The 24,590-nt window shown below is 35.4% G+C and overlaps 1 protein-coding gene across 2 annotated transcripts in view; it reads left to right on the forward strand.

The window, feature by feature from the left end:
• Nucleotides 1–24,590, forward strand: part of LOC145668392 (uncharacterized) — a 193,239-nt gene that overhangs the window by 127,507 nt on the left and 41,142 nt on the right. For both annotated transcript variants that reach the window (XM_081736180.1, XM_081736181.1), the window contains exons 3-5: nucleotides 2,754–3,042; nucleotides 5,504–5,574; nucleotides 19,533–19,705. In XM_081736180.1, the coding sequence (XP_081592306.1) occupies nucleotides 2,754–3,042; nucleotides 5,504–5,574; nucleotides 19,533–19,705 (533 nt within the window). The remainder of the gene's footprint in view (nucleotides 1–2,753; nucleotides 3,043–5,503; nucleotides 5,575–19,532; nucleotides 19,706–24,590) is intronic.

Consider the following 24,590-nt stretch of genomic DNA (forward strand, 5'->3'; position numbering starts at 1 on the left):
ACTGACTTCCACAGAGCAAGAACAGTAAGATATATCGAAATGCTGTTTATTGCAATCCATTCAGAGTTCCAAGAATAGATTCCATCTCCTCCGTTAATAGTGTGACTAGCATTATTAATATTAGTATTTTGATGAGTAATAATAATAATAATAATAATAATAATAATAATAATAATAATAATAATAATAATAATAATAATAATAATAATAATAATAATAATAATAATAACGAGAAGAAGAAGAAGAAGAAAGAAGAAGAAGAAGTGAACAAAGGCACTATTGGGTCCGTTCAGTAACGAAGGACTTCGGGCCGTCTTGATTGTCCTCTAGCACTGCTATGGAGATTTGAAAATACCAACCATATTCCATCCGGGATTCGAACCCGAACCTTGGAATCGCTGGCTTGACGCTTCAACCCACGAAACTGCCAGATCAGCAAGAAGAAGAAGATACTACTACCACTACTACTGCTAATAATAATAATAATAATAATAATAATAATAATAATAATAATAATAATAATAATAATAATAATAATAATAAATAACAAGCTAATGGGTGACGTTGGGGTTTCCAGCCAAATGCAAGCGGGCTCGGAGAGCTATCTACAATACAACTTTGTCGGTTGTAACTGAAAGTGATTTCTGAGCTGCAGAGAGGTCGAAGAGCATCTCAAACCATGTATTCGGAGTTGGCAGGCTATAATGAATACGAATATATGCAGGTTGATCTCACTTCCGGTTGGAAATCTCGGACCGAAAGTGGTCTCAGGGCAGCCGGATTCACTATTGTGGGTCCCTAGGCCATAAAGATATCTATCTATCTATCTATCTATCTATCTATATATATATATATATATATATATATATATATATATATATATATATATATATATATATATATATAGGGTGTTTCAAAACAACACCGACAACGTTTGGGAGGTGATTCCTGACACCAAGATAAGACAAAAAATATAGACCAACTTGGGTGCACAAATGCACAAATGAGTACATAATTTTCAGAGGCTATGGGAGGAAATCGTTATACTTCCTGCTTGACGACGTTGCGAATCGTCGGAGTAAGCATGTTTCCATCCTTCATGTCCTTCCGCTTGTGCATGTTTCAATGCGATACTCGTCAAGGAGTTGGATAGCTTCCCTTGTAAGTGTTGTTATATGACTACGTCACCAGAAGCGGTGAGAGGTTAGTTTTGTCTGGACAGTTGTATCGGAAATGGTTATAAGATTAATTGTTCATATATCATTAACTGCAGGATATGATATAATTCGTGACACATTTAAAGAAATGACCTATTCTCATTCCAAACGTTTTATAATTATATGTGGGTATTTTGAGAAGCTTCCGGCATGACAACAAAATATCGCGTAATTCGTAACAAGCCGTTCATGGCATACAGTGCCATCTATGAAAGAAATAATGTGTCATTTTCAACTGCGTCAATTCATTGAAAATAGTAATTTGAATCAGTTACTGTGCATTTTGCTCACAAACTGCGTGACAATGCTCCAGTTCATAGGGCTGTTATTGCCAAGTGCTACAGTCAAAGAGTGTAGCTTCAAAGAGATTCACACCCATCTTGCAGTCCAGATTTAATACTGCAGCAGTGCGTGTATATACTTGGTAGAATAAAATACACAACCAAAATTAAGTTTGTTAGAAAGATTGATAATATTCAACAGACGTGAGATTAAATATTTTACTGATGATTGGTTAAGGTATATAGTTAACGCCAGTTAGACAAGATCATATTTTGCATTACATAATGCATCAAAGATTCCATCAAAGTGTACTGTGCGGTTGTATTAATAATATAATATGGTAATATTATTACAAATATATGATATTACTAATATCATATTACTAATATGATCATAATACAATATGATATTATTACTTTCAGATAATGTATATAGGCTGAACTGCACTCATCACATTCGTCGTCATTGACATAGATCTATCCGAGTAGTAGTTGTCATGTAACGAAAGTGAAGCCGTATTGGTCTGCGTGCGTGACAAGTATTCAGTACTTTAACATAGATTTAAGTTACTTTTTGAAGACCAGGATGATAGAATGCATACTATTTTAATCTCTGCGTATAAAATACCTATTAGTGCTTTGCTTTGAGAGCATTACAGAGATGCTGAAAATTTCTGCAATCTATATTATCCTGTCATAACCTCAATCGAAATTTTGTATCTTTAGGTGAAACTGGGTTCTAGTTACTTATACCATTGAGCTTTGTTATTAATAATGTTGTTAATATAGTAATAGATTGTATATTGTAAAAATTGATTAAAATGATCGATGATGATAAAAGATCGTAGAAGAATCTCGGTTCTGCTCCCTACTTTATTGAATTATCTATCTGTGCAAACAAGTGAATAACAAAATATTAACAAATGAGTTACGAAAACTATTTTTAAATTTGTTCGTATGTGCCGTTTGTAGAATTGACATCCAACTTTTATCATATTATGACTTCAGACCGTCATATAAGGATAATTAGATCAATTTATGATCATCTATAGTATGTATAACTTTTTTGTTTTAAATGTTTCTAAAATAACTGATTTAATAAAGAAAACATATTCTGCAAATATCTTTTTTATCAGTTCAAGTCATTATAGTCAAATACAAGTTTTGTTCGAAAAGTTAAGACTACCATGATTATGTTATTTGTAGATGATTACATGCTTTTCAAGTCTTTTACATTCATTACTCTCTGTTACAGGGCAGCTACAGAGTTCACAGGTTGGGCTACTCCCTCAACGACACCAATTTCAATAGAGAAGCTTCTGGAAGCTGCAAAAACAGCAACAACAACTACTACCACAACAACGACAACAACTACAACCACAACAACTACAACAACTCCTCGACCCACCACACCAGGAGTCTGCACTGAAGACTGTAACGTAGCAGCCACCATCAAGTTAGTTGAAGGTGCCAATTGGGTTCCTGAATTATTGGACCATAACACCAGGGAATGGAAGGAATTGGCAAGTGCCGTACAGAATGAGGTAAGAGCATACTACCCATGTTAAAATTCAATGGATTTGGCAATGTTTAATATTTTGGGGCGATCAGTGAGTCTTTAACCTTTTTAGAATATTTATCTAAATTTGGTTTCTGAAATGCTCTTTCCCTGAATATCATAAACTATATAGTATTTAACCCACACTGATTACTTTATAAATTAGGCAGAAGTATTTTTATTGTATATGTTGTTCTTCTTCAATATATCCCTATGTCATCATCATTGGTATTCTACCATTATTGGCATATTACTTACAGCAAATGAGAAACTTCCCTACTCCACGGTTTTCCGCTAACCTCTTCGTCTTTACGTATGATTTTTTTAAAATTTTGAATCGTCTATCAATTGTAGTCTCTTTCACCTCCTCCCTCTCTTTCCTACCACCGTACCCTTTAGTACGTCCCTCATGATACAGTCCTTTCTTAGCCAATATCCAAAAAAATTCTCTTTTCATTTATATCTAAAATTATTCTTTTCCCACCATTTCTAACACTCTTTCATCCGTTTTCCGCTCGACCCAGCGAATTCTCTCTATTCTTTTCCACACCCACAATTCGCAAGCTTCCAATCGTTTTTCATCACTTTTGCATAATGTCCATATTTCTGTCCCACAGAGTACAATACTCCATACGAGGTATTTCATGAGACTTTCTCTCAAATCTTTATTCAAGGTCCCCAAAATAGACTTTTCTTCCTCCTAAAGGATTCTTTCGCCATTCTTATCCTTGCCTTTATTTTACATTTTCACTTCATATCATCACTAATAATACTAGCAGGTATCGAAAACTATAGTCACATGTTCTATTTTCTTCTCTTCTACTTCTATATTTGACGCTGACCGCTTCGTTCCAATCAAAATGCTTTTTGTCTTTCTAACATTTATTTTCATCCCATATTCGCCATAGCTCTTTCTCAAATTTACTACCATCTTATTGATTTTTTTTTGCAGAATAAAATAAAATATTTGGAACATGCATATACCGAAGAAAATTGTTTTCTTGATTTTTATTAGTGTGTGTCAATGTGTTTTAATATGTACAGTCCTATTCATAATACAGGAACATCTCAATCCGTGAATAACGCTAATATGCAAACTTCAAAACATTTAAGAGTTATGGGTTACATAAACATCTAGACGATGCAAGATACATTTGTCAGTCTTAGTAGTTCACAGTTAGGATAATAGTTAACGCTAGCGTGCAGGCATCTTGCAGATGAGCCGAAGACGTCAGGGAATTAATTAGTGTTTTGAGAGCAATATCCTCATACTCTACAAAAATATGACAATAAGGTCATAGTCTGATCAAGCTGGATATATAATACTTCTGTGGCTGTTCAATGGTGCTTTTTTTGTTTGAGAAATATTACTCAATGCTATTTTAAACAAATCTGTAAGAATATATTCTATATTGGGTAGAATGGCCGTTTGTATTCAATAATATAATTGAATACTGTGTAGAATCATTGGCGGCATAAGGCCTCAGACCTTGAGTTAAAAGCTCGAAGAGGCTAGCAAACATTGCGGTCGATAGAAAATAATCTTTTATGTGCTACATAAATGAAAAATTATCTCGGATATCTCATATTCAGTTCTATGTAAAGTGGCAGAAATGGGGGTACGAAACTCGATCGCAACTATTTTATTTATTCGTTAAAATTTATCTTTTCTTCTCAGCATCATAAACATATGAGACGTGGATCAACAGTTTACGGCCAAATGCAAACCAATGTAGTGTGTTCAATGCTCTTTCACTGGGAATCGTATGCGGGACCACGAGCACCAAAGGCGCGCGCGCGCTAGTCACTAGACAAGCGGAAAAGACTCTATTTCTACTATTATGTAAAATACTGCTCAACTGCTGTGTCAAATCATAATACTTGGAGCAAAAGTATTCTTTCCGTTTCTAAAAATTAATCTTTGTTCATATTCGTAAATGGAAGCTAATCAGTTATCTAGGAGAACATCCAATTGAAATTTTAAGGCGGCTTCATGAATGGCACGAATCGTGTTTTTTGTAACACTATCAAACATATATTACATCTGTGAATATTAAATTGAAATAGTCTATATAGTCATTATTCTACAGATAATTCAGGTGCAAATGTTTGCAAAGCGTTTCACAAAGAATGGAAAAGAAATCACGGTACACCGATATAACATTGAATGTTCTATTTATTGTAGTGTTTCGTTTACAACTGCAAAATTAAAGCTTCAAAGTAAAAGTTTTGTGTTGTACTTGACTAATTCCATAACGTACTTCATATTGGTGATGGTCTTTTTTTTTACCTTCAATTATATTAGCAAAATAATGGAAAAATTAAGGTTTTTATCAATATTTTCTATTACCGATATTTAACTATTATATAATATTAGATAGAAATATATATTAACGTTTATTTATTTATTTATTTATTTATTTATTTATTTATTTATTTATTTACAGTTGGAAAAGGTGTACAATAAATCCCAGTCCCTGAAGAAGTGGTACAAGAAAATCAGAATTGATAGTTTCAGGTTAGTGTCAAAACTTCTTCATTCTCATTATAATACATAGTCGTGTGTACATATAGTTCTCTTCTTGTGTATGTGAAAGTTTTTTTTTTTTAACTTTTCTTTTAGATCTCTGTTTCTAGAGGACATTGAATTATATAGTCTTAATGTTATACTTATTATCATTTTTAATAATCTTCCAATTGTAATTTGAACGGGTATTAGCAGTACATGATTCCAACGTTCACATATACGTTTAACAACCCTGCTTCTCTCATTCACGATGCAAACGTGCAATTAGCTTCTATGAAGTTCGTGGTATCGACCCAGGATCGTTTGTTAAGTTACAGAAAATTATATTATTTAGTTGTCCCGAAAGTTCAATATCAGTGAGTAAGTGATATGTTTAATGTAAACACTATCACCATCAGAACGTGACTGTAGGTATAATTGTCATATTCCGCAGAAAATGGAACATTATGTTAGGCAAAATGAGCCATCATCATTAATAGGGCAGATTCTTTTTTAATTTCGGAGAGGTTGCTGCCTGAAATTTAATGTATACACTGTAAAAATCAGACACAGATTATCTGGGTGAATTGCTGAAGATTGTCCTGTCACTTCAGTGGACATAATGTTTTGCACTCTATTTTACGTACGCACAGGTACGTTTCGACAGTATTGGAACTCATATTGAATATAGTTTATAATTTATTCATTGATGTGGGACTTTCCAGCCCTCTGTAGCAACTTGAATACAAGACAGGAAGCTAATCATCGGACAAATCGGAATGCATAAACGAAAACACGAATAATTATTAGTATTACTTTACCATGACAAGTGTTAAGATTGAATAGAGTTGTTTTTAACTCTACCCAATCCAACCAGAAAATAATACCTTGATAATAATGATAACTTCTATAAACGCATCAATAACTCATGGACAGCTATTCATCAATTTGTACTTTTGTTCACTGACACGAAATCCGAGTTTTGTTAATTATGGCAAACATACGCTACATAATAACTGTATAAAAGCGTGAGCTCCTTTGTGGCTAAGATGTTTGTGTCCACGCCTTTGGCATGGAAGACTCAGGTTCGATTGCCGGCGGGAGCTTATGTGGTTCGGGTTCCACGTTAATCAGTAGGTTCTGTCTTACATAGCTTCGCTGCTTTAAGGGACGTTAACTTCAAAATCAACTCAACTCAACTCAACTGTATAAAAGCGCGTGCACAGATAATAACAAATTTGCTTAGTTACTTCCACATGAGTACCATGCACCACCTCCAATGTACAGGAGTTTCATGACCGCTCGCCCACTTGGATTGCCACCTTTTGGTAAGCCTATAATGGGACATACTTACCGAACATGTGCAGATCTCTAGTTCCTCCTACCCAAATTTATACATAGATCAATTTGTTAAGAAAAAGGAAAGAAATACATATATTCAGCAGGCACGTAGCCAGGATTTCGTGAAGGGGGGGGAGGGGCAGGTCCGTGATATGAAATACTGTGGTCATCACACCAGGGGCTCGATCATTCTAAACAATTTTACTAGAACATATATTGGTTCGTTTAGCCAGGATTTCATAACGGGGGGGGGGGACATGAAATTCTGAAGGCCCAGGAGCTCGATCAATCTAAACTACTATGCTATCAACATATTGGTTTGTGAGGATATATTGGTAAGTATTTTAATAAAGTATGAAGAAATCTCTAGTAAAATAATAAAAAAAAAAGTATTGAAAAAGATTATACAATATTTACATCCTTCCTCTGTTTATTCAAATATAACAATTTTCCTTTCATTATGACATCAACTATTATAAAAAGTACATACTCAATAATGTCTTGTGAAATATTTCGCGATTTTGTGTTCCTTTTTCTGTTGAATCAAATGTTAACAGAACTTTCTTTCCAGATATACTATATTTTTGTTTTTATTATTCCGTCAACTACTGTCTGTTTCAAATGACAGGTTAAAGGAGAAGTAGAAAATTATTTTTGAAATAACATGTTTGATATTGCAAGGATGCGATGACGAAAAATTATGATAAAAAATGTCCACGGTGTTACACAACGGCACTATGCTTTCGAAAGCTTGAAATCTCCCTGACTAGTAGCAGAAATTCTGAGAATTCCGCAATTTTTCTAGAAATTTGAAATTCCCTGACTCTTTCAGAATATCTCGCTCACCTCGCCACCATGTATTGCAAGTAATACAAATCTCCTCATAAGAAAGAATGACCAAAAGCTTCTTGAATTTTTTTTAATTTTTAACGCTGATCCTTTCTTTTTCTCATTTTATTTTGTTTCATCCTTCCCTAATTTTTTCATTCCTAGTCTCGAAGAGGGGGGTTCCGGACCCCCCGGACCCCCCTTTGGCTACGTGCCTGTATTCAGGAATAGAAATTTAAAATCAAAAGCGCATGAAACAGAAAAAAAGCTTGTTGACGGTGAGTTGAATGAAAATTACGAACCAGTAAACCGGTACAAACAAAGAGTAACATCATTGACGGTGATTTCACTGCTGCCAACATAACTTTTTTTTTTCGATAGATCCATATCGATATTTCGGCACTCATAGGTACTCATCGTAGATCGAAATGTACAAATGTCACTAGGAATTTCTGTCATACATAGATTTGTAAGCGTTTTGGATAATTTGGTATCCTTGCATGTAATGCCTCTCTTAGGCATAATTTGAGACACTGAAATTTTTCTTAAATTCGGAATGTCCTGCCTAATTCCGGACAGATGACAACTCTATCGCACAGTAGCTGCCGAAATTAATTTATTTTGAACATCAATTTTACAAGCCGTTAAATATCCTCTACCATGTATGCGATTTAAAACAAAATGCAATGTATTCATACGTAGTTGTCTTAGGTTAAAGAAAAAGAATTTTGACATGAAAACGAGATATTTTGTAATTAGTATCGGAGGCGGGATGCAAAGTAAGAAGTTGCCTTTTCTCAATATTTTGTTGAAATAACGCCGTTTCACATTTCTTCTGTAGAAGCAAAATTTTATTTTTAGGTTAATGTGGTGAGTGATTTCCAGAGAGATTAAAAAAAAAACTACAATACATGGTTATTTAAAATAGTCGTCGTCTGCAACCACACACTTTTTGTCACTCAGCCAACGATTGTATTCCGTGTCGAGAAAAAGTTTGGAGTTTTCAATGTCAAAAAGTCGTTAACCGCGCTTCACACCGGACGACCATCAAGGAAAGTGTTCTCTCCCAAGAGAGGAAAGGCTTCATACTGCAAAGTCCTTTTCGCGACATGTGTTGTCCAACACTAAGACACCGGACAAGTTGCGATGCATTTCACGGAGTTCAGAATTTTTCAAAAAGACAATGAGCCAATTCACACTGCTGGAGCTGTTAAGGTTTGATCTGATGAACATTAGAATGCATTATAAAGGTAACCAAGAAAGTTCTGTTGCTTTTTGTGGAGGTCTGTATTCAACTGACCCTCACACCGTGAGTTGAATGCGAATGGAGATAAGGCGAATGTCAGTTGTTGGTATGGGTATATCCAACATACAACTGGTTGTGCCAGTTCACTTACACCGTGAATTTGTGTGAGGACAGAGTTAAGATGGGACCTCCACAGAGCGTCATAAGGGCGTGTATGCTGTACGAGTTCAAACTGGGGTCAAACGCCTCTGCAGCAGGGCCTAAGATATGCCAGCCTTTGATGAAGGTGTCATGACTACGCGGACAGTGCAGCGGTGGTTTAACAAATTTCAAGACGGTGACGAAACACTGAAGACGCACCACGTACCGGAAGACCAACACATGTACAAAATGAAGATCTTCAGACAGCAATTGAGGCGAAAAGGGGCCAGACATGTAAGGAACTGGGACTACAATTCAGTGTGAGTGGAGAAACCATTCGGCAGTACCTCCATCAACTTGGGAAGCACTACAAGTTGGGTGGATGGGTCCCACATGATTTGACTCCGAGCCAGACGGGAGCGCGAGCAGACACCTGTGTTTCTTTGTTGTCTCGTCTAAGGGAGGAGCCATTTCTGAACACGGTGTTGACATATGATGAGAAATGGGCCCTGTACGAAGCTCCACGGCGCCGTCATCATTGGTTAGCATCACATGAACCGGTTCCAAAAACAGCCGAAACCAGCACTGCACCAGAACAAGTTCCTCCTGTGTGTTTGGTGAACTGCTCGCAGCATCGTGCATTAGGAATTGCTACGAGGTGGTCAGAGCATCAATGCAACTAAGTACTGTCAGTAGTTGAGCCATGTTCAAGAAAATCTCAAAACTCTGAAGCCAGCACTTCTGAATCGCAAAGGGGTCCTCCTGTTACAGGACAACGCTAAGCCCCACATGGCTAGGATGACCCGGGACACTATTCTACGCCCTGGATGCAAAACACAATTGCATCCACCATACTCCCTGGATATTGCACCATCCTATTATCACCTGTTCCATCCCTTGGACAATCACCTTAGAGAATGTCAGTTCAGATCTCTAGTAGAGGTCCAAAATGCACTTGATACCTTCTTCACTTCACGGGCCACCAAATTGTACTGCGATGGAATCCATGGCCTTCCAGAACGTTGGAAAAAGGTCGTCGATTCTGATGGGGATTATTTTTGATCTTCCAGATACGTCTAAGGTGACATATTGATGTTCAAAGGTGATGGGTGAAAAATCAACAACTTTCTTGGTTACCTTCATACACCTTCCAAGGTCTATCAAATCTCTAGATCTCAACATCAATGAACACCCGCAGTCAGTTCTGGAACTCACGATTCCGAATCAAATATTCTTTATGTTCTCAGACACAACTTAATCCTGTGCTGCACGAAGAATGATACGATATCGCTCTAGAAATAGTTAATGACATATAAGATTCCATTCTACGCCGAGCCATAGCTATTCTGTAGGCCAATGGTGGTCCCATGACGTATTAATAAGATAAATTGCATTTTCTCAAGATATTTCCATTGTAATCAGAATATTAAAAGTAGTATCACATTGCAGTTTACTACAGAAAATCATAGAAATGTGATGTCAACGAAAACTGAGTAGTAAAATGCGATGAATCTATGCCCATAATTTATTATCGGAGTAAGCCATTTCTCTTTTGCTTTAAGTATATCATTCTTTCATGACAGAACAGGAAACTGTTTCTTTCTTTCGATCTTACATATGAAGTTCATTGATAAACATTCCCTCGTTAACTTGATGTGTTTCTTTAGACGCTTCCTATATACTCAATAACTCAAACCAATCACCATATTACTGGAATTTAACAGGATGGTTCGGCGACTTGGATCTAACAAAAGCAAACATTCATCGTTGCAGCCACACAACGAAGAACGGAAAGATGTATGTTAAGTTCACCCGCAAAAATAGGAAAAGAATTTCACGACAGGACTGCAAATATTGTCATGAAATTAAAGGCACTAAAGTGGCAGTAGGCCGAATATATTGGTAGAAGAAATGGTGATCGATGGACGATAGCAATTCTTAACTGGATACCAAGAGACAAGAAACGACCTAGGAAATTTCCTCATACAAGGTAACGAAATCTAGAAGCACTGCGGAGTAACCTAAAAAAAATAACTCAAAATATATTGTTGTTGGGAAGAATTGAAAAGACCTTCATCCAACAGAGGATTGATAATGATTGACTTCTATATATACGGACTGCTTGGGCGAACGTAATGGTAAGCACCGCTTCCGGTGAAATTGAGTTATTAGGTGGAATGGGTTGGGATTGAATCATAAAATAGTATGTAGGTTAATTTCGAAATCTACCTGCTTGGTTTCATTGCATTGAATTGCATGGGAATGATTAACCTTCTTTTCCAGCTTACACGAAAGTTAGAAAATGTGATATATCATATTCGCCCGAGTCCGAGTCTAGGAGATTACGCTATCCAAAAATACATGTTTCAGAATCCTAAGATAGTCACGCAATATTTTTTAGAGTTTGGCTATGGACATATAATTTGAAGTACTCACTAACTACGTCAATAAAAAAATTGTAGAGGTACCGCAGCATTGTGAAACTTGGATATTTAGATAGGGCATATACTAGCTCCTAAGTGAAGTCTTGACCCGTCTACGGTAGGTCCCATGGTATTGGAGCTGCGGACCTTTAAAGCTAATTTTTTCATGTTTTCGGCAACCTATAACTCCGAAAGGGAGCATTTATGATCCACGTTGGGCTATACTTTTTGTCTTATTTTGGTGTCAGGAATCACCTCCCAAACGTTGTCGGTGTTGTTTTGAAACACCTTATATATATATATATATCTATATCTATATCTATATCTATATCTATATCTATATCTATATCTATATCTATATATCTATCTATATATATATATATAAGATCTGTATTTGTTTAATCTGATGAAACACTAAGAGAATATTCGTTAGTGGCTAAGTGACGAGTTTTGCGTATCTGCTTCACAAAATTGTCCATGAAGACTCAGAGGAACTACATGCATCATACCGGAGTTATGACATGCTGGTTGTTTTGCAAATTGTTATGGCGGGAGGATAATGTATTGAAAAGCATAGTGAAACACATGGAAACATCGTGACTACAATTGGGAAACGGAAAGATTGACCTCGTCAAACGAGCAAAGAGTGAAAGTTGGCCATTGAGTGACTCTCCACTCTATCCATTCAATAAAGCTTCATCTCTCCGCCTACTCGTCACCCAAGGAAAGAAAAAAGAAGAAACGTTTGCATGATATAGTGCAAGTCATTTGGCTGCAACGAAACGGAACGTATAATACGGAACATTATTTGTTGGTATTGGAAGTTCTTGTTTCATAATTGCGAAATATATTTGAAATGCTTGATTGAGTCCTGTTAATATCTCTAGAATACAATACAGTAATTTTCAACTGGTGTGCCTCAAAAATATGACATACAAGAAAATTTAGAATGGTGCAAAGTTTAAATATGTAAGATATTTTTAAGATATAGTGTTTTATTCCAAAATAGTGCGTATACGAATCTTAGGTCATCAGAATTTTTATCTTGGATGTTAAATTTGACTTGTAAAAGCAAACATGAAAATTACTTCTTTATTGTGAACAGTACATATATTTAGATCATATCTAGTAGAGTCTTCCTTGTTTACAAGTGAAGAATGATGTTTATTATAGAAGATGAGCGAAAACAAGAAAGTAGATTGTATTTGAATAGAATATGCCATGACGTCTGCAAAATTTGTTACAATTATGTCGTGTGGGTTGTCTAACATCCGAGGAGTTTAGGTATTTCATCATCCTATTCAACAAACACTTTGGTGATCAATTATCTCAACTTATGGATGTTTTGTTATCAAAGTGAAATGATTTTAAAAAATCGACCCACGTACCAAAAATCTTCTAAAACTCATTTCAAATGGTTCAAACTTTTTGTCATAAAAAGGCGACATACGTCAGTTTTATTTTTGTATATCAAGAAAATATGTTTTCCCTCAAACACAATATGTAATATTGTCTATTTCGCATACGTTTCATTATATGTCCAATATATATTTATTTTTATTTATTCATTTAGTTTTGTTTACTTCATAACTGTTAATAAGTCACTACCAAATGACAAAATCACGCCATAAGTTTACTTCGTTTAAACTATTTCTCCCTATTAAACAAGCTTCTAAACTTCTGTAATACCAAAACTGTAGGTTAATTGATGTAGGTTTAATGGAGCATCACCCATGAGACTATCTGTCCACGTCACAATGAGACTAGTTGCCAGAACATTTACAGACATGAGACTGCTCAATCTAAAATGGAACCACGCAAAATAGGAATGAACAAAAAAGAAAAGAATTTAAAAAGAAAGAAAAGAAGGAAAATGAAAGACATAGAGTGAAATGAAATCAAAATTTTCATTTACGTTCCACAAATGGGATAACGAAAAATGGCTTCAAATGTGGAATATTTGGTCTACCACTTATGCCAATGATAAAATCATCGACGCTTGGGCACATTTCTAATTGATCCTCTTAAGTTAATTTCAGCCAACACCACACATGAACTGTTGATACTGTGAAAGCGACCTTCTGCACTGAACTCAAGAAAAACAGTTTCAAGTCATGAGGATCGTGGGAAGGGACTATGTTATTTAATAGTCCCCTGTAAGATTATTTTACAAGAAGATAAAATTTGAAATTATATTATTATTCGTAGAAGGACATGGTGATTGCAATGTATTTGAAAGTGTATAATACAGACCAAATTTAAAACATGAAGTTCAAATGTCGAATGTAATATATTGCTAATAATACGATTAAAAACAGGTTTAGGACGGAAAATGCAAAGTATGGAATTTTGTGGTAGAAATTGACTACTTAAGGCTCTTATTAAGAGCGAAATGTTCTCGTATAGTAGAAAGATTGGTGTGTATCAGTGTATGCACGGTCTGGACTTAGGGTTGCCACTTTTCAAAGCAAAATATACGGACCCTTCATGCAGATAGTGTTGAAAGAAATGTACCATTGGTCTTTTTTCCGTAATAAGATAATATCACGTAAGTCTTTCTAGTGAAGAGCGAATTGTGTCTTCATTATAAAGCAAATCTTATCAGTCTGTGAGTCACGATAATGTGCAAACTTCAAAACATTTAAGAGTTAAGGTTGCATAAGCATCTAGGCAAATATACTTAGATATTTTTCATCATTATTATAAACGCAAGATGCAATAGTTGTCGCTAGCTGCGTTGCGTCTTACTTGACCCCAAGAGATGTTGCTAGCGTGCAGTCCATTTGGAAATGATCCAAGGCTTGTGGGAACACTACTTTATCTAATTGATAAAAGAAAAGTGAGGCAATTTAAATCTTAAAGGTCCTAATAAAATATGTCAATCTAAATAGTTTATAGCCTATGTATAGGCCTATACTTCGCATACTTGCCTCTATGATAATATGAAAACTACATAACAATAAAAATAATAATATAGTAACCAACTTCATCAATAAACATGAAAGTTGGGACATTTTAAAGTCCCGAGACATTCTCTTCGAAATCGGGAGGAGTGGAAACTCTATCAGGACTTCAATTCAAGATTGAGCGGGCAGCGGTGGCTCAGTTGTAGAACGTTCACCTCTGGTGCATGGGTTCCTGGTTCGATCCCAGCTTGTACCAAGTGAACTTTGTGGTAGACAAACACCGTGTGCGTGGGTTTTCTCGGTGTTCTCCCGTTTCCTCCCACTTTCTTCATTCCACCATTTTATTCATTTCTCATAATCACCATCTCCTTTAGCCAAGCCGCATAACCGTGGAACGTAAAACTGAAAGATTTCATTTCATTTCAAGATTGAATCAAACGACAACACAATAATACTTGAAGAAACTACTTATTTTCTGATGTTCTGCGTTCACGTAAAGAATATGACAATGCCACAAGCAAAAAGAGAAATGACAACTAACAAGACCTACTTGGAGTCGTGACGTAATAAAAGACGGAAAAATATAAAACATAAACCTTCCAGCGAGAAGATGCGAGTTTCTTATTATCGTTATATGAAGAAGCAAACATAGCAGCAGGATGACGACTCGACGTTTTCTTTACATGTATCGGGAGGCTATTTTGTTGACTAATAAGCCAAACAACCTGCAAAGGAAATGTTTGTTTTGTCCAATCTAATTTAAATACAAGATGAAAGAGAACTATTCGTTTGTACTGTGCAGGCCTATATGTTTCATACTGCATGGATGGGTATTTTGTTTACCGCTAATTTCTCTTGATATACTAAAAAGACATCTACTTCTATACGCCTGTTATAGTCCTATAGAACAGCCATGTTAGTCTATCTATCTGTTGTAAGATATCAGCGCAAAAATGGCCACAGATAGCGAGATTTAAAAAATGAATTTAGTGTCCCAATAATAAGTTCCATCTTCCCCTTAATCCTCGATTCAAACCGGAAGTAGTATCGAGAGCAATATTACTGTTATTCCACATTAAGAAAAGAATCTGTTAGTGTCGCCTTTGTATGATCTATTATTAAAACAAAACGAAACTAAGGAACTACAAAACCCCATCCATTTTGAAGTTTCTGATACAGAAATGAAATGAAATTCTTGAGTTTTACGTCCCACGGTTATGCCGGTTAGGCTAAAGGAGACGGTGATGATGAGTAATGAATGTACAACGAAATACTTTGTATCGATTGATAATTACCTGTATTTTTGGGCAGAAAGTGCTTCTACATAAGCACTATACCTGATATAATGTTAATTTAAAAATAACAAAAGAAGAATGTTTTTAATATATGTAAGAAATATACATTATTGTATAATTGGTTGCTAGGTAGTTGTTTATAGATACATAATTAACATGTTTGATTGCAAAACAGCTTGTGTGAATATACGTTAAAAGAGAATCAACGAATAAATTATTTTACTACTCATCATCGACTTGTAATTTCAGTATAAAAGGTGAGAATACTAGTGGATATAATTACGGAAGATATTTTAAGGTGTGAACAATTACGGCCACTAAAGATTTACTTATGTTATTAGCCGAACCAGGGTTGGCGACCACCTTTGGTGAGTCGTTGTAAAATTTTGGTTTACCTCACCCGGGAACTTTGTAAATTAATATCCTGAAGTACAAAGTAAGGGGTGAATTTACTTCAGTACTAAGGTTCATGTCTACGAACTTAACTATACTTAGAAGTGGTAAAATAATCACAAGAAAAATTATGCTCGGTGAGGCAATGGAGAAAGAAACTGGTGACAGTGGTAACGACGAACAAAATACAGCTCCTGTTGTACCTGAAGTGTTGACATTTGAAGACAAAATCTTAATGGCTTTACAGCGACAAGAACAAAAGTTAGCCCAGATGTCGGAAGAATTAAAGCATACGGTTCAGCAGAAATCCGAGGAATCCAGTAAACAGTACGAGGAATTAAGCAGACAATTGGAGCAGAAATCCGAGGAATCCAGTAAACAGTACGAGGAATTAAGTAGACGGTTGGAGCAAATAGACCAAAATTCAGAAGATACGAAACAATCTGTGATCCAGGCGGTGAAAGACCTTACATTACAATTTGATGAAAAGTTAAAAAGAGTATCAGAAGATTGCCAGGATAATTACAACCATGTAATCCAAGAAGTCAATTGTGTAAAAAAGGATTTGGAAGTAATAGAATCTTCTGTACGGCAACAAAAGATTCAGGTTACGGATAATTCTAACCAAATACGTACGAATACTCAGTGGATATCTACATTACAAGAGGAAATTAGGACGTTGCAGATTAAGGACAACGCATATCACAACAACATGACTAATGATCGTTCGGAATTCCCTTGTTCTCAAGCGATGACCTCGCATTCACCCGTAACAGATCAACGTGGATCTCATATTATCTCATCTTCAAGTAATCCATCCGATGAGGACATTATTTTGGAAGGAATTCATCCAAGGAATAAAGATGGGCGGAAAAGAGATGGTGGAACCACAGATAATGCAGTAGGTAAAAATTGTCACTCAACACGAACACGAAATGGTGAAAGGAAGGTAAAGTTAAGTGTAAAGATGAGTGAAATACGTGCTATGAGTAAGTTTAGTGGTAAATGTAATGAAAATGCTACCTCTTTCTTAGAAAAATTTCAAGATGAGTGCAATATAATGTGTATAGATAAATCGCAATATATGAAACTAATCCCTCATTTATTACTCCCACCATGTTCTTTATGGTTTAAAGCAGTACGAGATCACATCAATACATATGAGGAATTCAAAGCAGCGCTGATTGCAAATTACGAAAACGACTTTTTGCTTGCAAACAGAGATGCCACGATTAGAAACCAACCTTTTAATCCTCGTTTGCACAAATCCGTTGTCGATTTTGTCGTAAATACATATAACGAATTAAAAGTCGTAAATCCGTTGCAATCGGAATCCAGAGTAATTGCATCAATTCGAAATTTGCTACCGTTTAAACTACAACAGATCCTGTTTTCTACCCAGTGTATGAGTCTTAATCACCTATTAACGCTTGTCCAATGTTATGAAACTCAATACCACGCTCAGAATCATCAAGCAGGATTAGGCAAAATTAAAAACAATTCAGATCACCTTGTACCTGTTCGGAATCTAAATATCCGTAATGCAGGCAATACGGAATATAACCTAAGTCGAGCAAATTTCAACAATCAGAACGGACAAAATAGGCAAAGATATGTTGGGAATCCACCTAACCTAATCAATCGTGACAATAATTATGTCAGATCACTTAATCGAAGTAGATTTAAAAATAGACGAAATACATGGCGAAATTCAAGGAATACAGTAAACTACATGGATAGACGTAATCGTAATCCAAGAGATGGCACTTCATATCAAAACCAAAACAATGACGCAATTCATGTACAAAATAATGTGGGACATAATAACGATTGTGCAGTACAATGTACTTTATTAGAATCATATGCAAGTACGAATTTAAGCTGACTACAGTTGATGAAGTAAGGGTTAAACCCATATCAGCTATAGATTCTCATGAACATTTATCTTATTTTTTATTCAATTTAATTTTCTTTAATTCTCATTAACCAATGATAATTTTCAAATGATTTTAATTCTCTCTTGTTAATGTGAAGAATTATAATTCGATTCATAATTGATTAAAAGCAAAGGTTATTTATATTATATGGATTTGTGTTGAAAATTTGTTGTCAAAGATTATGTTAAGTATAAGGTTCATTCTATTAAGCTAATTATTCGACGACTGTCTTTATGCGCTACCTTATATATTACTCGAATAAGATTCTTCTGTATTTTGACGCCTTATTGATACAATGTATATTTTAAAATATCATCTAATGTAGTTATTATATAATGCGCCCTGGAAAGATCAAACATTTTTTCTTAACATCACCGTTTTTAATAATGATTGAAACTGTTAATCATTGTGATTTATGTTTTAAAAAGTAATTTGCCTCTTACGATTTTGACTTTGCACCCTTCATTGATTATATTATTAAGCGACGACGTTTTTGTAATAAAAGATAAATATTAATGGAATGAAAGATTTATTATAAATGTATCTATATGTATGAAACTTAATGAGGATATACGAGGGTCGATCAAAATGTAAAAGGACGTAATTAATAGAATATCATTATTATAAACGGACCAGTGGTTCTTAAATATAAAAGCCAAGCTCGCTTGTAACTTTTATATTCAGTCCCGTCGTCGGGCGACATTTTATACAACGAAATACTTTGTATCGATTGATAATTACCTGTATTTTTGGGCAGAAAGTGCTTCTACATAAGCACTATACCTGATATAATGTTAATTTAAAAATAACAAAAGAAGAATGTTTTTAATATATGTAAGAAATATACATTATTGTATAATTGGTTGCTAGGTAGTTGTTTATAGATACATAATTAACATGTTTGATTGCAAAACAGCTTGTGTGAATATACGTTAAAAGAGAATCAACGAATAAATTATTTTACTACTCATCATCGACTTGTAATTTCAGTATAAAAGGTGAGAATACTAGTGGATATAATTACGGAAGATATTTTAAGGTGTGAACAATTACGGCCACTAAAGATTTACTTATGTTATTAGCCGAACCAGGGTTGGCGATTACCTTTGGTGAGTCGTTGTAAATGAAATGGTGGAATGAAGAAAGTGGGAGGAACCCGAGAAAACCCGAGAAAACCCACGCACACGGTGTTTGTCCACCACAAAGTTCACTTGGCGAGAGCAGGGTTTGAACCCGAGACCCCTAGCACCAGAGGTGAACGCTCTACCACAAAGCCACCGCGGCCCCTGATACAGAAATGTTGCATAGAGTAAGGTTATTCACTTTTGTAAATGACTCTACTACAAATGAATAGAAATAATATTTCCATTAAACACGCTCTTTCCATTTAAAGTTAATACTGCTTTCAGGTATAGCGTTAATAAGATATTAATTTTTGTCCATTGTTTGTTCCTTTGCAGTAAAGGCAGTATACTGGTGGATTACTTTGTCGAATTAAATGAAGTTGGTCGACAGATAAGTACTCAGGACTTGAAACAAATGTTTCATGAAAGCTTGAGTACTGCTTCAGACGACGAGGAGGAGCTGCAACTTGGAGTTTTCACTGTGGACCCCAAGTACACGGATTTCATTGGTGAGTTTCTTTCTTTCTTTTTTTTTTATGCTTGTTTGTTAAACTTAGAAGTTACCACACAGAATTCATTACCCATACAGGAGTATAAGGTTGGTTACCATGGAGACGTTATTGTTCATAGCTCATCTCTTTAATTGCTATAACATATATGTAATTCTCAGAGGAAGGATAATGTAAATCTCTCTGATTAAATGTTTATCCGAAGGAAGGTTCCTATTCATTTTCCTTGTAGTTCAGTGGGTATATGGAGAACTGGAAATTAGGGTAAAAGGAACACTGAATTGATGCTTTTGTGTTTAAAGTCCTTTTCAGTAGGGTTACGTGGACTTACACTTTAACGTGAGAATTAGGATTAAATATACTACGCATACAAGAGTTGAGTAATTATGGCTTATTACACGGATATTAATTTACATTTAATATTTCTCGTATATACGACACTCGGACTTCTTTCAGGGTAAAGGTACTTGATAGAGATAAATGTACAATAATTAATTGTAAAATTAGACAGTGAAGAAAATAATGATTTAAGAATTATTGTGAGGTGGATTTTGAAAGATATTTTGTCTCCCTGAGGTGTGCAGGCCCCCTACTTGAAAATTCTCACCTCCCCCAATGCCTCTCTTGCTCAGAACTATTATTATGACAATATTGCTACCAATTAAATATTGAAAAACGTAGTACAAGTTGATAAATACTTAGTGCTATAAAACATTGAAAACTATTTTTTAATACAATAGCAACTTCAGATAGTCCATAAAGTACCAACCTTTGGTGACCACTAGAAAAAAAATGTTTATAAAAATGAGTCTAATTAGAGTGTAATATTCGTTAAGCTGAAAAACTATATTCCAATTTTTTATTTATATTCTTTTGTATTAAAAAGTCTTTTTATTTTGTTTAAAAGAAGAAACTTTACCTGAAAACCTTAAGAAAAACTTCAACCAGTATGATGGAAAAGTTTTGATCCCAGGACCTCACTAATGATAAATCAGCTATGTACCAACTGAACTGCGGCAAGTTGATACTTCTCCTGTCCTTAAAAAATCGTAGTTACGCTACAGGAACGAAGCATATATAACGAAAATATGCCACCAGTAGTTAAAATAAATATTGTTTCTTATCTTAAAATAGTATTGGAAAGGAAATTGTGAAGGAACATGCCTTTACAAGTAATCCAATTGAGGCTTGATAGACAGTTATTCAATGGTTCTGTCATGCAAGTCTAATGGGGATGCTCGTTCGAAAAAGTGTAAAAGCTTTTCCAGTCCAGCCATCCTGACACGGGAGGGTCTCACAAGTTCTGCTGAAATCTGATTGCCACATAGCACGTCTGATAGAGCATCTTGAGAAATGAAAATGAGCAAAATTTAAGGTGCTATGGACCAGAATGGTAGGAGCAACGGGGCTTCAAAATTTAAATATCCAAAAATTTATATCATTGAACCATGTACGTTTAAAGTAAATATCTTGAAAACCGTTAAAGCAATCAAAACAAAAGTTGCACAATATAATGAAAACAAAAGTTGCACAATATAATGAAAACAAAATTTGAAGCCCCGTAGCTCCTATCCTTCTGGTCCATAGCACCTCAAATTTTGCTCATTTTCATTTCGTATGATGTTCTATCAAATGTGCTATGTGGCAATCAGATTTCAGCGACAACTTGTGGGACCCTGCCGTGTGAGTGAGGTTTTCCTTAGCTTTCCTCACTCACACCAGCCAAGTGCACCTACATACAGGTCCCAGGCCACTTCCTTTCTTGCACAATCATTTCTCTCTTCCCTGCTTTTCTCAGATAGTGTGATCGCCGAAAGACGTCATTCCTCATACCTGACGGGTTAACATGGCCATAGATGACAAAAGCCCAGAAATCTAATTTCTAATCCTATTATGCAAATCTCGACGCGATAGTCTACTTCACTATAAAATCAATGCATAATGTACTAAATATGACGCTATAAAATCAATGCTTTCGTACGAAATTAAGTTGGCTATAAGAACTTAGCATTGCCAGTTGAGCTGTTGTATTCGATGTTACCAACTAGGATGAAATATCTGTCTTGTAATTTTAAAATGTCATCTTTTAGAAAAGTAAATACTTTATGTACTCAGTGTTTCCAAATGATCAATGTGTATACCTTTGGTAAGCACAGTCCCAGGTTAGATTGTTGCTGGGGATCTACAATTGTCGATCTTGATCCAGCATTGTAAGGATACTCGAGAACTATCTTAAGAGATACTGAGCTCAGCTAGAAAGACGATGTACTGATCACAAATCACGCAGTTAAAAATCACCTGGCACGCTGCTGCCGCTTTCGGGTTGCGAAGCCGGGGAACAGGGACGTACCCACGGGGTGGGTCCTGAGTTTCCGGACTCCTCAAAATCCTGAGTTCTTGTAAATTTAGTCTAAATTTAGGGGTAATTTTACAAATTTTAATATAATTTATCCTCATATTGAATTAGGATCTCCCCGAAATAAATTTCTGCATGCGTCCCTGTCAGGGAATTTATAAATACGTTTTGAAATCGTATCTCTGTTAAGACTTAATGTAATACTTACTTTCATTTTTCTTAGACAAAATGACTGCATACTAAAAATTAGTCATGCATAGAATAATTATTAGAATATTCGGAAGTTGTAAGAATATTCATTATTTTAAATGAGTTTACGTACTGAGTTATATCTTCCTCACATGAGTAGTTCGTGAAATATAAGTTGTTGGCATAAATTTTAAGCCACCTTTTGCCCTTTTTAACCCCTCTTATCTCCCATTAAGATGATTATCAATAAATTCTAAATAGCCTATGGTCTCTTCAAAACAGTTACTTAGAAAGTATGCCAAGCCAATGATATGGATTTGTACACAGGAGAAACAGACAAACATTCGTTTTTATATAAAGATTAATATTTTTAAAGTTTAAGTAGTATTAAACTTACATACCTAAAATCTAAATGGGTTTTAAAAAAGCAAGGGACATTTAACTACACGTGAAGAAGAAATCAGGTAAATTCCAAAATGGAATCTTTCTGCTTAACGTCCAACGATTATGTCCTTTAGGATAAGGGAGCTGGATGATTAAGGCAAGTGAATGATGATAAAAGAATTGGTGGAATGAGAATACTGGAGGAAACGGGAGTACCCTGAGAAAACCCACGAATACAATGTTCTTACCACCAACTTACTTAGCCAGGGGTCGAACCAACCATCCTACGCACCAGAGGTAAACGCTCTGCCACTGAGCCATCCTGCCCCGAGTAAAAATCCGACCATTAACCCTTTCGGACCCAGGTGGCCAAAGTAGCACACGCTGTTTAAATTCGTTCCTGTGTGCACTCTTATTAAGATATCGGGATTTTTTTCAGACAAATATGGTTGGACCATTGTTTATCATATTAGTTTCTTTTTCTTCTGGCTGTCGAATTTCCTTATCAAATTTCAGCCCAAAATCAAACATTTGAGAATTTTCGAATTTCGAATTCTTTTTTTCCAGTAGCTTCCTTAGAGATCTCCTTAATACTTATCAGGTAGATACCTCGGATGGATACCTAATTGTTGACATCATTTGGATCGGCCCGCGCGCAGTGTTGCCAACTAGGGAAATTAAAATTTCCCTAAATTTGGGCAAAAAATTCGACATTTGTGTTTATAAATTTGTACCTATACATCCGATCGCAAGTCAACTTGTGCCAATCGAACATTGATACTTACTGAACAAAAGCAGGTACAGATCGTAACAATGGGGTAATTAGGGGGCGCACGAAAATTTCGTATTTAGGTCCTAACCCTTGATTTTTCTAGTTTTTTTCCTTGCTTTTCTCTTTATCGTAATCTATTTTTTGTAATTACCGGTAGAAGCTTTGTTTCTTAAATATCGCCATGATACTTGTATGATATATTAGTGGTGTACCAATGTTTACTTTAAGATAGTTTGCGTCTGTCTGGTAGCAGTGTTGCTAGCCAAAAAATAATTCACGATTTTTGGAGAAATTTTGGAAACAATCATTTTTCTGTCTATTATTTCCCTCCTGTTGGCTATATTCAAACAAACATACAACTGTCTGTAAGCCTCGTCCTTAGCCTGCACAACGTACCATAAAATGTTTCAATAGGATAATTACGAGAAGTACAGTTGTGGTTTATAATAAACCATGTTCTGTAAATAGTAAGAGAATGGTGAATTTCTGAGTTAGAATGAGATTTTTTGTTTAATTTCATGGTTACTTTGTTAGATACCGCCATGATACTCGTAGAATATATCAATGGGGTACAAAGGTTTATTTTCAGATAGCTTGCGTCTGTCTGGTGACAGTATTTTCAGCCAAAACAAAATAATGCCTGATTTTATGATTAATTTGAAAAATGTTCCTTTCTCCTCTATTATTTCCCTCCTGCTGGCTACATTGGAACAAACATACCACTATCTGAAAGCCTCCTCTTTGGCCTACAGAACGCACCTTTAAAACTTTCAATGGAATAATTAGGGAAGCTGTAGCCCCGGTCTGTTGATTTTTGCTTCTGAGGCGTGAGGCGTAAAAAAGTGTCAAAATTTCATGTGTATGATGACAGCGATTTTTTTCTCTCTCTCTTTGTATGGCAGGTAGCGACTTCAGGTTTTCAGTGTACCGTGTCAATACACCAAATATTTTTTTAGGTGACTTAAACCCATACGGTAATAGTGGTGCCAGCTACAAAAAAATCTTGAAATTCGGTTAGGGATTTTTTTGTAAATTTTCACCTCTACATATCCCTCAATAATTTCCCTCCCATTGGCAAAACTGCAATGTAACTTACACCAAAAAATAGCCACATCTCTCTTCTAAAACAGCAAGGCCTTAACCGTATCAATCGGGTAAATAGTTTTTGAGCAATAAGCCACTAA

The sequence above is a fragment of the Thermobia domestica genome, chromosome 13, assembly GCF_964235325.1.
Source record: "Thermobia domestica chromosome 13, izTheDome1.hap1.1, whole genome shotgun sequence".
Taxonomy (NCBI): Eukaryota; Metazoa; Arthropoda; class Insecta; order Zygentoma; family Lepismatidae; genus Thermobia; species Thermobia domestica.